This window comes from Suncus etruscus, chromosome X, assembly GCF_024139225.1.
Source record: "Suncus etruscus isolate mSunEtr1 chromosome X, mSunEtr1.pri.cur, whole genome shotgun sequence".
NCBI lineage: Eukaryota > Metazoa > Chordata > Mammalia > Eulipotyphla > Soricidae > Suncus > Suncus etruscus.
Window position 1 is genome coordinate 127,517,434 of NC_064868.1, and position 14,088 is coordinate 127,531,521.

Below are 14,088 nucleotides of genomic sequence, written 5' to 3' on the forward strand. Positions count from 1 at the left end.
CTGCATGTTAGTCATGTATTCTTGCTTCTCGAGCACTCAGGAAGTTTATGTCTGACTTGAATTCCAAGTTAGCACGTGCACCCAAACCCAGACATTCCACTCCACAATACAGGTTCCAGCAGTTGGAGGGAATTCCAAGCAAGTTGGCTCTTAGCATCTGTATTTCAGTTGCTAGGGAGTCTTTCTGTTCAACACACTTCTTTAGACATAGAAGCTAACCAGAATTCACCAAGAACACTAGGAAAAATGTAAGAAAAAGATTTATTCTTGTTGATTTGTTTGTGTTGGGCCACATCCGGCAGTGCTCAGGGATTACTCCTGGCTCTGCATTCAGAGTGAACACTCTCAGCAGGCTTGGGGTAGCATTTGAGATGCAGGGGACTGAACCCAAATCTGTCCAGGTCGGCCATGCAAGGCAAACACTCTACAGTTGTGCTATTGCTCAGCTCCAAGAACAAGGTTTATTTGGTAAGTACAGATACATATAGTTTAGTCAATGTATGAAAAGGGTGTACAAAGCCTGTAGACAATAGGTCCAGTTTAGATTTCACTTTTACCTTCTCCTGTCTAAACAGATATGTGCTCCTAAGCGTAAGAAATAAGAAAAATGACTTTAGAATTAACTACTCAGTATATTCTCAGCAACTAGAACATTTTAACAATAAATTCCACTATAGGAGAAATAAAATTGAAAAAACAAAGGCACATTTGGCAAGGGAGATAGCTCTTAGGACTGGCATGCATCAGACCTAATGTTTAATCCCCAGGATTACATGTTCCCCTGAGCACTGACAGGAGTGGCTCTGGCAGTTCCTACCACTTCAGGGCCTAAGCAGCACTTAGGGTTCAAATTCTAAACAATCTTGCTTACAGAGTCAAGTCAAGATGCCACTAGGATAGGAATAACCTGTGACTATATCCTCCGATATAATCAGTGCAAATCCTACATTAAAATGGAATTAATAATGTAAATGTACCACAGACACAAGAAACAAGAGATAGGCAAGATCCCACATGGACTGGTGCAAGATAGATGCCTGTGCCAAAAATAGAATAGTATGGGATAATGTACTGCAGTCATGGGATAGGAGCATGGTGCTGATAAGATTTCTATGGTAGAGCAAATTGTCCTGGAAAACCAGATGACTCCCCACTCTGCAAATCTTATACAAAATGAAAGACAAGACAAAATAGGGAGAAAAATTAATGGTAGGTGACTTCTTGGTGACCTCGTACAGCTGCACTGGTAGAGATTGCTAGCAGATTGCCTCTCTTAGTAACAGATCCTGAGTATGTGACCACCTATCCCAAGTTAATATGTGAGCCATCAGGAGACTGAGTGATATTTGCTTAAGTCAAGCAGACAAACAGACTCTGTACCTGGCAATCTACATCTTATTTCTGGCAAACAAGAAACATCCATAAAGTTAGCAACACCCTGCAGACCTCCCAAAGCAAGTAAGTTAGCAAGGAGAGCACTTGGCCTTTTCCTGCTCGGCTCCTATTAGATCTAGATGTCTTGTACTGTTCTCGAGAGCCTAACTCTTTCTTGTGTTTGAGTCACATGTGGTGGTGCCCAGGACTCACTCCTGACTCATTTTAGGGACAACTGGTAATGCCACTCTCGTGCGAGAAAGACACTTTCACCCATGTGCAATCTCTCAATCAGAGCCCCGCACCCACTCTAGTCCACCCACCACAGACTCCACAGTCAGCACACAGGTATGTGTTGACAAAGGAGTATAGCATGGGAAATCAGGTCCTGGAGAATTTGAACCCTGAGCTGTCAACCCTCAGGTGAGCTCCATAATAGCAAGAAAAAGTAGCACGTGCACATTCATCAGCTTAAACTCCTGGTATCTCTTGCCAGCTGAAATTTGCTGCCTAAGTTCCCCAAGATACTCCCAAGCTCCTCTCTCAGGCCTGGCTTTGAGATCTATTCAAACTTAGTACAGAGGCCATCCGGAAGTCATAGCAGAACATCCTTATAGCAACCCAAGCTTGCTTAAGTTTGGTGCAGAGGGTGACTCAGTCACCTTTGACCCCATGTTGGGCCCGGGGCCTACTTGAACTAGATATACAAGCTTCCCTAGGTAATTTGGACCTCAAATCTCTGACTTATACTCAGGATCTCTTGATATCATAAGTGTCATCAAACATCCACAACCTCACACACTCCAGGTTACTTACCAGGTCCATTTTATCTTGGCACCCCTGGTGCAGGTAAATGAAAATCCCTGGGAAGTTATGCAGAGTTATTGAATGTCAGAGCTACTACTGTTCTTTTGTAAGCATGATCATACTGTCACCATTGTCATTGCCAACATCAATGCCCCTGCCAGTATCAGGCTCTCGCAACTACTCAACCATGGTGTTGTAGCTACTGCAAGACACTTGTGACTGAAAATTCCCTGGAGTTGTGCAAGCTCAAACAAACTCAGGGTCATTGCTGCTGCCCAAAATTTGTATTTGGGTATTTGTGTTCAAGAACACCCAATTACTGCAGAGGCCTCCACAAACATTGAATCTTGTTCCTGACCCTTGGGTAGGGGTTTGTTTAAAGAGTGACTAGGTCAATCTTCTTGCATCGATACAGTGCAGAACACCAAGCAAATCGGAGCTTTCAATAAACTCAGATGAACATGTTAAGACAACAATCCTATTCATACTCATGGAAATGAGGATGTCAGTGGAAAAAAGATGGAAAAATTACAGACATGATATGAGGCAAAATGAGGCCAGAAAACACTGAACTAATGATTATGTACTTAAAATAAAACACACAATGAAGGGCTCAATATCATAATGACAGGTAGCAAACAGAATGAATGAGCTTGAGGAAAAGGTAAGAGGAAACTATTAAATAGAAACAAAAAATGAAAAATATTACAAAAGGAAGATAAATTGGGACATTATCAGGAGGAGCAGTATTCTCCTCAAAAATGGTCTAGAATGTTCATTTGGTGGAAATAAAAACTGATCAGACATGAATACCAAATCCAAAGTCAATGAAAATAGAATAGATACCCAGTCTACAACAAGCTGTACAAGGGGGAAACACGCTGGGAACAGGGGTGGAGGGAGGACAACCCTGGTGGTGGGAATGCCCCTCACTCATTGTCACTATGTGCCTCAAATATTACTGTGAAAGAATTGTAATTCACTTCAACTACAATAAAAATTTAAAAAAATGGTCTAGAATCAGAAGGGAGGGCAGAATTCTAATTTGAAGAAATAACATATAAAAATTTCCCTAAATCTGAGAAAATGCCAGATACCTATATCTATGATACACCAAGAATTCTAAAGTAAACCTATAACATATATATATATATATATATATATATATATATAGTATGTATACAATATTTATTGTAACTAAATTGACAGAAGTCAAAAGCAGATATAGGGAAACCCCAAAAGATAATCCAATTTCATAAGTGGAACTCTGTTGGCCTGAAGAGAAGCAGGGAATATATACAAATTGTTGAATAAAAAAGATTCTCTCATTGAGTTAAGCCATCACTGAGATTTGAAGGATGATTTAAAAATGTTTTCAGATGAGCAACAAAGAAATGCATGGCCACTAAACACCTCTTCAAGAATACTAGCTTTCATTCTCTAACACGAAAAGAATAACTATAATTTCTTGGCTATATATCACCACTCTAAACTCCCCAATGAAAAGTCAGAGAGTACATAAATTAATCAAGAAACAAAAATCAGAGCTGAAAAGATAGTAAAAAAAAAACCACGGCATGTTCTTGTACACAGCAGACCCTATTTGGTCTCCAGCACCTCTGAGAAACATTAGGAGTGATCCCTGAATGCAGAGACAGGAGTAAACCTTGAGCACCACCAGGTATGGACCAAAAACAAAAACAAAAAAAATAAACAAAAACAAAATTGATTATTCTTACAAGATGAATATTTCATCTTCAACGACAATCGAAGAATCAAAGTAAAATGCTGGAAAATAATCAAAAATAATCAGTTTGGCAAATGAAAGCCTAATATAAGAATGACTTACTAAATCACACAAATGGATTTAAAGCTTAAGAAAGGTAAAAAGACAGGGATGAGTATCATACAATAATTAATGAATAAATATGCTAAGAGAAGAATTTCACTTTGGGGTATCTAGCCCCAGAAGAGAAAAACACTTATTCAAAAGAACATATGCACACCATTCTTCATTGCAGACTCAGTACAATAGCTAAGATTTGGAATCAACCTACATGTCCAAAGCCAGATGAGTGGATCATGATAAAATAGTGTATATAAGCAGTGAAATACTGCACAGCTATAAGGCATGATGAAATCATTCAATTCATTGCAACATCATTAAACTGGAAGACATTGAGTTAAATGAAGTAAGCCAGAAGGAAGATAAATACAGTCGAATGTCACTTTCATGTGTTATTTAGAATAACTGCATAAGAGAAGGTCATGATTTAAAGAGGGGGTGCCTAGAAGACCTCTGGCCCCTGAGTATAGGGAGGAGGAGGAGGAAAGAAACACAGGGGGAGAAAACATGTGAGCATTATTGGGTGACAAAGATAAAGGAGACTGAATTACATCAGTGGTATCATGAAGATCTAAGTATCTAAACCATAGTCATCAACACTGAAATCATAATAAACTTTAACAACCAAACTTAAAAGGGGCCTCTTATGATGGCAGACTGGGGTGAGGGGTAGGTACGAGAGGGAACCTAGGAACATTGGTGATGGTAGTTGACACTGACTGTGGATCAGAGGAGGAAGATTTTGTCTAAAACTCAACTAGGTAAAACTTTGTGAATTATGGTGCTTTAATAAAGATAATAAAAGTTTTATATATGCATCTATAGGCACCAACCTGTGAATAAGCATTCAAAAATCTGGTGTGTAGGCATTTCTTTGGATGCAAATAACTATCTTCCAAGGATTAAATAGAAGAAGAGGAGAAAGCTTATTCCTACAACACTAAATGTTTGGAAAACTGCACATAAAAATGTTCCTTACTAGATGCTATGAAAACCAAATACTGTCAAGAGAGATTGATAACAATAGTTTCATTATGTATGAATGAAAAATTAATAAGGATGCTACTTGCTGCTAACAATAATCCAAAGATGAGCTAAAAAATAGTGCAGAAGGTAAGGTGCTTGCTTTGAACAAATTAGGCCAACCTGGGTTCAATCCCCAGCACTGAGCATGATTCTCTGAGCACTGACAGGAGTAATCTCTCAGTACAGAACAAATAGTAAGTACTGACCGTAGCCAAGTACAGCTAAAAAAATGAAAATTCAAAAATATTACTTTACGGTATTAGTATGTCTCCTTTTTTAGAATTGGACCATTAAGTTTAAAAAATAGTTATTTAATCAGGATGAACAAAAACAAGAAAAGCTAAGGAGATGAAGAAAACATGACCATTTGATTTGCATAGCCACAGATATCTGATTTTATCTCAAATTACATTGGCAAACAACAAGAACAAGGCACTTAATTATTGGAGACTGCACCAAATAAGTCCATGGTCACAGAACATGTCCAAGGTCAACGATGCTGAGTACAAAGACTTCAAGCACATGAGATGGTTAAGAATCTTGTCTCCTATGTACCTGAAAGGGCACCAACCTCACAACATCACTATAGTTGATGTATGTTGTCCTTCAAAATACATTTCATAAGTAATTTGGCTCCATTAATACACAGCTATTTACATTATAAAATCCTACAAAGAGCTATGTGATTTACACATATATTCACTTATGTTTTTTGGTTTATTTTTTTTGGGGGGGGGTTGGGCCACACTCGGTGACACTCAGGGGTTACTCCTGGCTCTGTGCCCAGAAATCATTCCTGGCTTTGGAGGACCATATGGGATTCTGAGGATCGAACCCAGTCCCGTTCTGAGTCAGCCATGTACAAGGCAGATCCCTACCACTGAGCCATCACTGTGACTCCTCACTTAGTTTTTATAGCAACTCTTCCAGATAGATACTACTCCTATTTTACACAAAGGAAATCGGCCTGTAAATATTCTAAGTGACTGTTTTAAAAAGACAGAATGTATAGATTCTAGAGGTATGACACACCCGGACAATAAAGAACAATTTATTTTTACAGAGTAACATGCTACATCCTACCACTCTGCTTCCTACCACTACACTCCTTCATTTCTCCTAAATACATGTAGAGATAGTAATAATATTAAAGAAAGAAACACCAAAGTTGTTCTATTTTATACTTCTGAAGTTTTTGTGATATTTTATTTCTCCTCACATGACCTGGTCTCCACAATCCAAGAAAATATAGCCTTCCTACATTTTATGTTATATTTTCTTCTCTCCAATCTCTTCATTGTTTCAGTATTTTAAAATTCCAAATAAAGGCATAAAGTCTGAAATTCTGTGTGTTCTCTAAGATAGCATGCAGGCATCACATTTAATATCAAAACTAAAGGAGGAATAGTGGCAACTGGCAGAGATATATGCCCATAAGAGGATTCCACTCAGGAGGATTTCTTGATTTATTAATCATACACATGGAGTAAAGAGCAAACTTAAGAGAACATACTTATCTATGGAGTCTAGTAGGCTAGGATTAATAACGGGCCCTTTATTTCATAGTCATAATGTAGTCATCTTGAATTCAGTGACTACTAATCTTCAACTACTTATTTAGAAGACAAAGCTGAGGAGTCTTAAGAGACAAGCTGTTAATTATGATTCTAATTCCAGACTAGAAGATGCCTATAAAGACTAAACTTTGTTTCCTTTTTTGTTAACAATTAACAGTCTACTAAAGGGAGATTAATTGTATGTGGGGAACTGAAGTAGGTAATAAACACATTATTGATTCCCCTTGTTTTATGGAGCCATTTATTTAATTCTTCATTTCTCAGGTTGTAAAGTACTCATTACAAAGCACAAAGCAAAATAACCGTATTCTTTTTAGTGTTTCCAAATGAGAAGACTTTTTAGAAGAGAAAAAAAATCCATGGAACAAGTGGCTTGATGTGTTGTTGTTGTTGGTTTTTTTCAATGCTATTTCTTAATGGGTAGGGTAGTTAAACAATAAGGACAAACCCCTGTAATTATCCTGAGGTACTGGCACACAGGTCATGGGTCGGCTTGATTAAATGCATGGAGGGCTGACCTATAAATGGTGGGAAAATGCCCCTTCTTTCCCACTGAGTCTTTTAGCCAGCTAATCAACTTGCACATCTCACTTCTAGATTGTTTAAGATCACAGAGTAGTCCATAGCATTCACTGGGGCATTCACTCCAATGGCTTGTTTTCTAATCATTGCAGCTACTAGGACAAGAGGCCAAAGACTAGAGAACAATTAGATGGGAAGAAGGAGCTAGCTGTTTGCTACATATATTGGGGAGATATCATTCAAATCTAAAATAGAGCCAGCAGCAAAAATAGGTACACAATTATTTTGTAGATTCCTTTATAGAAAGGAACATAAATTTGGATGGAATATGGATTCTTAAAGCTTAACTTGATCTAATGTTGCACTGGTGATGGGCAGTGCTCTGTTTATGACTGAAACCCAACTACAGTCATGCTTTTAATCATGGTACTTAAATAAAGATTTTATTAAAAAATAACACTTGCTAAACATACTGGCTAAATATCACAAATCGCAAAATTCAGTCTTAGATTCAGTGATAGGAAAGATGCATTTGGCACTGGCATCAGGAATGAGTTCTGAAACTAGAAATCGAATCTCAGCATATTTCTTTTCTCCAGCATGAAAATTGTCTTTCACGCAAGTGCTTCTGACTCTTAGGCCATATACAACCAAAGAGATCTCAATTCTCTGTGTGGAGCAAGCATACTTTCAATACTCGGTTGCCTTTTCCTGTCATGAGCAATCGCTTATCTCTGAATAAAGATGGTAGTTTTAGGCATGGAAATGTTTTTCTCTCTTTGTTTGGGAGGATGGGGTCACACTCAGCAGTGCTCAGGGGCCACTCCCAGCTTTGCACTCAGTAATCACCCTCGGCTGGCTCAGGGGACCATATGGTATGTGAGGAATTGAACCTTGGTCAACTTCTTGCAAAGAAATTTTCCTACCTACTGCACTTAGGTGCCATTCCTTTAGTTTTTCTCTTTACAGACATAACCAGACTAGGTCAATTCGATTTTGATTCTGTAGCAGCAAACAAAACAATCTGTTTCCATTCATTGTTTAACATTCTAAATATGTCTGTGACTTCCCCAGGTTGAAACTGGCTACCTTATGCTCCATTCACTACCCTCCACACTCAGAAGTCATTACTGATAATGAAACAAAATCTAAATAAAAATACAGGTGGTTGGGGCCAAAGAAATAGTAGCAAGTAAAGCACTAGCTTTGCATGCAGCCAACCTGGGTTCAATCCTCAGCACCCCATGTTTCCTGAGCCCAGCAGGAATGACCCTTGAGTTCTGAGCCAGGAGTAGGCCAAAAAAATACATATACACATTATGTACATCCATTTATTTTGCTAAAATAATTACAAAGGAAGTGTTTTCCAGATAGATCATTCTATCATAACCTGCAATAAAGTTACTCTTTTTGGCCAGAGAGAGAGAGAGAGAGAGAGAGAGAGTTGCAAATGACCAACCTGAATTCAACCCCTAGTACCCCAGTAGGTCATCTGAGCTCTGTCACAGATTATCCCTGGGCATAGAGCCAGGAGTAAGCCCTGAACAGCGACAGCTGTGGGTCAAAACAACACACAAAATTTAAGACCCCTGCCATTGGAAATTCTGGTATCAAAGCACTATAGAAATTGCTGAGACAGCTTAAGATATGTTAAGAGTAACTCAAAACGACTTTGGAACATTACATTTGAATCTTCTATTCAGTTCTTCTAGGAAATAGCTCATTCTGACTACTTTGAATGGAAGCAAGTAACTACAGTGCCAATTTCCCTCACAGAGGAAGTAAGTGAGTTTTCTTTTGACTTACCCTGAGTGGATTTTCATTAAGGTAAGGGGGTTCACCTTCCACCATTTCAATGGCCATAATGCCCAAAGACCATATATCAACCTTCGGACCATATGCCTTTCGAGTCACCACCTCAGGTGCCATCCAATAGGGTGTTCCAACCATGGTGCTTCTTTTACTTTGTTCAGGGGTGATCTGGGCACAGAACCCAAAATCAGCTGCAAAGAAGAAATGTCAGTTAAAAGCAGCCCAAGTTATTTTTCCTTTACAAGTCACTCTCAAGGGTGTCTGCATTTTCCTTCCTGTGTTTGGCACTGCACTTCTGTAGCTGCTTAGTTCACTTTCTTGGGTTAACTTATCTCTTAGCTGGCCCTAATTTTAAAAGGACTTGAAATAAATTGACATGCTGCCATTTTATTCTAGAATGTAATCTATTTTCTTCTTCATTACTTTTCCTTCAAAGTTACTTCATTATCTGAAATAATAATAATAATAATAATAATTATTATAGTGTTGCCACCAAACAGTTGATAATTGCTAGAAGTTCTGGAATATTAATCTAAATAATCTGGTCACAACATACAGGATCACCGAATTAGAAAAAAAATAGTTACTTTATGCTACCCTCTAAGTGACTGCATAAAATTTAAAAATCTATCATCTTTTCACATTAGATAGTAAAAGAAAAGAAATTTCCGATGTACTCTAAAATACCATTTGAGCCAAAATACGCACTCAGTTTAACAGAACCATCCATCCCGAGGAGAATGTTGTCACTCTTTATATCTCTATGAATCACTTGGTTTGAGTGCAAGAAATCCAAAGCCTGGAGGCACTATTGAATCAGAAAGAAAAATGATAATTATATCACAAAGAATTTTTTAAATGCTTCATGTATATGTTATCTATGTGCACAGGTGAAACTCATTTTAGACTATGAAATGAAATATATAAAATATTTTGAAGTGTTACCATATATGTTACCAGCTGTGCTATTCTGATTCAGACTAGACCATTAAGAATATTGGTGTGATAAATTTTACTAAATCAGCCCAAGAAATATAGCTAAGATACTCAATTAATATAAGTATATTTCAATCTAGTAATCTGGAGGATACATATTTAGCATGGTTGTAAAACAGATTTAGTAAGCTTCTGTGCAAATTATATTATTTGGTTTACTGGGTTTTGAGAGGGGCCCGGGAATCTTCATTTAAATGAAGTGTTGAAATAATTTCATAAAGAAACGCAATGGTTTAAACAGGGTTGTCAAGAACACTCTTGGCCCCAAAGTATACTGAGAAAAAAAGAAATTGAGTGGAGGAGAAACACAATTATGAAAGGAGGGACAGGGGCCAAGGGGTCTCAGGTGCATAATAAAGAAGCTAGAGTCAACAACGTTGTAATCATGAAACCCAAACTTTAACAACCAAAATAAACAATGGGCCTGTTATGTTGACAGGCTGGGGCGTAGGGTGTGATGACATAGCATGGACTCTGGGAACATAGGTGCAAGGCGGCTGACACTGGTGGTGGGATTGTCCTGAAAACTGTATCTGAAAGCCAATGACGAAACACTTCGTAAATCACAATGGTTTAAAAATTAATGAAAATAAAAAGAAAACAAACGCTTAAAGCGATATTTGCTAAGGATCAAACCCAGGTTGTCCTTGTTCAAAGTAACTGTCTTCCCTGCTTCGTTATCTCTCCAGTGTTAAAACAATTTCTGACCAACAGAAAGTTTCCAGTCTATGAAGTAATTATCAGTACATGTTGAAATGGATCTATACCATAATACTAAAAGATGAAAATGGGAATGAGATTATGAAAAGAAAAAAATCTAAGTGAATAAAAGACAATCAAAAACCATTATTATTTGAATTTGTTTCCCTATGATTTGTTTTCAGAAGTTTCAGTAGGCCAGATTTTGTACCTCAGTCTATAGAAAAATCTCACCATAATAAGTGGGGTAGATGGTGATGCCTAAGATGAAATTCCATTGAGGATGATATTTTTAATACTGAAAGTAATCAATGTAATAAACTATAATTTTTTTCAGTTTAGCTTGAAACTCTAGATATTATATGGCTATTATGAAAAAGCCACATCCTCTGATCTACCAGTGTGCTATGAGGGATGTCTAGTTATCCTATGCAAGCAATTATTTTTTAGACTGAGGGAGAAACATGGTTGAATTAACTTTCAGACAATAATGACATAATAATGTGTCTGTATTTTATATGGTTCACATTTCACATGCAGGACAAAGTAACTATTATGTAAAGGTTCTAGAAAATCAGAAAATAGCTCCATGTCAGTATTGCTTCCCATGAACTTCTTATTTTTGTTTTTCTTGTGGTTCAGTGAAACCTAAGTATGCATGCTTAGATATGGTATCTCATGAATGGCATAATGGAATTTGAAAAATGTGTAGAAAGGCAACTAATATAGACAAATTGCTGGGACAGGAAATGAAGAGGATTGTTATTAGGTTAGAATTGAAGTTGGAAGTATTCTCATAAAGTAGAAACATTCAATTTTCTTACCTCTCTGCACACAGCTGCTATTTGTCCTTCATCCATACAGGTCTCTGTGACCACATCAGTCAAAGAGCCACCAGCCAAGTATTCCATGACTACCCACAGCTCATCACCCACTAAGTAGCTTAAACAAGAAAGTAAAAGTATTGAAGTCAGACCTAGGACTTTGTACAGTACCACAGAGAAGACAATTTGCCCAATTTAACCATGTTATATCACAAAAACAAATATCAATGATGATAAGAATGATATACTTGCTGAAGACTCAAAGATAATATTCACAGAAAATCAAAGGGTTGTCTGATATGACTGTACCAAGCAGGAAAGTGAAAAGGTCTGGGAACATCAAGTGACATGTTATTCTAGTTCTTCTACTGTAAAAAATATCAGTTTCCATGAATTGTTTCAATGGACATCATTTTAGCTAACTCAAACCATAATGTTGATTTATTTAACTCTATTAGTTCATTGCACCTATTTTTTTACATATTAGGTATAGCTTTTGAATCTAGTGAAATGTTTTCAATCAGTTACTAAATCAAAGAGATAGATGCCAGAAATAGATTTGAATGCTGAAGTGTCTGTTCTGCCAGGAGAAAATAATCTTCTGAACATAGCTATGGAGGGACATATCCTAAGAGGTCAAACTGGGAATTAAGGTCAGAGAATCATGAAATTTAGGCAAATGTAAATAACACTGGACTGATGGCACTTTAGAAACACTAAAATGTCTCTTTTCTACTACTCATCAAGAAAGCAATTCTAGTGAATTTCCCATAGCTCTTTCCTCTGCAAATGCCTATCAATATAAAATAAAGGGGCCGGAGAGATAGAACGGAGGTAAGGCATTTACCTTTCATGGAGAAGGTCATTGGTATGAATCCCAGCATCCCATATGGTCCCCTGAGCCTGCCAGAAGCCATTTCTGAGTGTGGAGCCAGGAGTAACCCCTGAGTGCTGCTGGGTGTGACCCCCAATATATATATATATATATATATATATATATATATATATATATAATAAAACTTTCTATCTGGTGGGATTCAAATAACATTTTAGTTATTATGTTTGGTGGTACTCAAGATTTATTCCTATGTCTATGCTCAGTAACAACTCCTAGTGAGACTTGGGACCAAATGTGGTGCCAGGGATTGAACCCAGATTGGCTGAGTGCAAGGTAAGCATTCTACTTATAGTTGGGCTCTGGCCCAGAAAATGAAATTTTTCTTTGTTTTTTTTTTTCGAGGGGTGCCACACTCTGATGTATTCAGGGGCAAGAAATACAACTTTAACCAAATTATAAGAGCATATTGACACCAGATCACTCTTGCACACTGACCCCTAAAATATGCTTTATGAAACAATAATTTTAATTGTAAAATTTGACCGTCCTCTCCTTATACCCCAGGGCCCTTAGCCCTCCTTGTGTACCACTGGTTGGTTGCTTAGGAAAGAACACCAAAAACAATATCTTTAATGTCATTCAGATGGCAGATAGTTATTGTTTTTGTATTCCCCGCTAAGTGTACACTGCAGAATTGTGATAAATAGACACTTATTACAAATGAAAAATATATTAACTACAAGTGAAGAATTAGTGTGATCTTTAAATGCTTTTTGTAACTCAACTTCCAATATCAGTAATGAAAGAGACATTAACTGGCCTTGAAAAAAGTTTTGAGATTAACCTCCCAATTTCCTAGATCTGATTATCAGTTAATTGCAAAGTACATTAAACAAGGCATTGTAGTTCGTCTTCTTCGCACTGACTCCAAATTCTTGACAAAATCTTTAAAATAGCATAGTTCTTTCTAGTCTACAAATTGTCCAATTCTTGCTGACACGAAGCCATGAGTTTCAGAAGGAAATTAAACAAACTGCTCATGTTTAGAAGAGAATGACTATAAAATGTGTCTTTAAATGTTTGATGGGAAGACACATATGTTGGTGCAAGTTGGACAATAGAACTGATACTCTGCTGCTTGATGATAGATGGAAAATGTTTGTAAAACGGATGATAGAAGAGTAAATCCAAAATGATGAAACAGTTTGCCAAGAAAGTCACATACAATAAAGTACACAACATATGAGAAAACACTTACCTATCTAAATAATTTACAATATTGGGGTTCTTATTTTCCCTCATGACAAGTATTTCATTAATTATTAATTCCTTTTTGGGCTGCTGTTGAAGGTTCATTTGTTTTATGGCCACCTGAATGATGATTAAAATGCAATAATAAATTACAATGATAAAACTAAAAAAACAAATATTCGTATTTATTGGCATACAGGGGAGAGACATACCAGTTCTTTATATTACTATGTTCTTTCCCAGTGCCATAAATTCATATTCCCCTTTCTCTGCCAAATAAACTACCCCCTTGAGACATTTTGAGTGCTGACCTTTTCTTCAGAGATGCCATCAAAGAGGAAATCTGACAATACTAATAAAACACTCACCTCTTGTCCTGTTGCAATGTCTAGAGCTGTATAAACAGTACCTGATGCCCTGTGAAGGTAAAAATTATAAATAAGAAATCAAGGTATTAATAATAGATTTCATTTGAAATGAAATGTAACTGATTTCAAGATAGAGGCATCAGCAAAC

General features: G+C 37.1%; 1 protein-coding gene across 4 annotated transcripts in view; it reads right to left on the bottom strand.

Moving 5' to 3' along the window:
- PAK3 (p21 (RAC1) activated kinase 3) overlaps positions 1–14,088 on the bottom strand; it is a 351,152-nt gene that overhangs the window by 12,761 nt on the left and 324,303 nt on the right. For all 4 annotated transcript variants that reach the window (XM_049767578.1, XM_049767581.1, XM_049767577.1 and 1 more), the window contains 5 exons: positions 13,941–13,989; positions 13,580–13,692; positions 11,484–11,601; positions 9,673–9,772; positions 8,959–9,155 (listed from right to left, as the gene is read on the bottom strand). In XM_049767578.1, the coding sequence (XP_049623535.1) occupies positions 8,959–9,155; positions 9,673–9,772; positions 11,484–11,601; positions 13,580–13,692; positions 13,941–13,989 (577 nt within the window). The remainder of the gene's footprint in view (positions 1–8,958; positions 9,156–9,672; positions 9,773–11,483; positions 11,602–13,579; positions 13,693–13,940; positions 13,990–14,088) is intronic.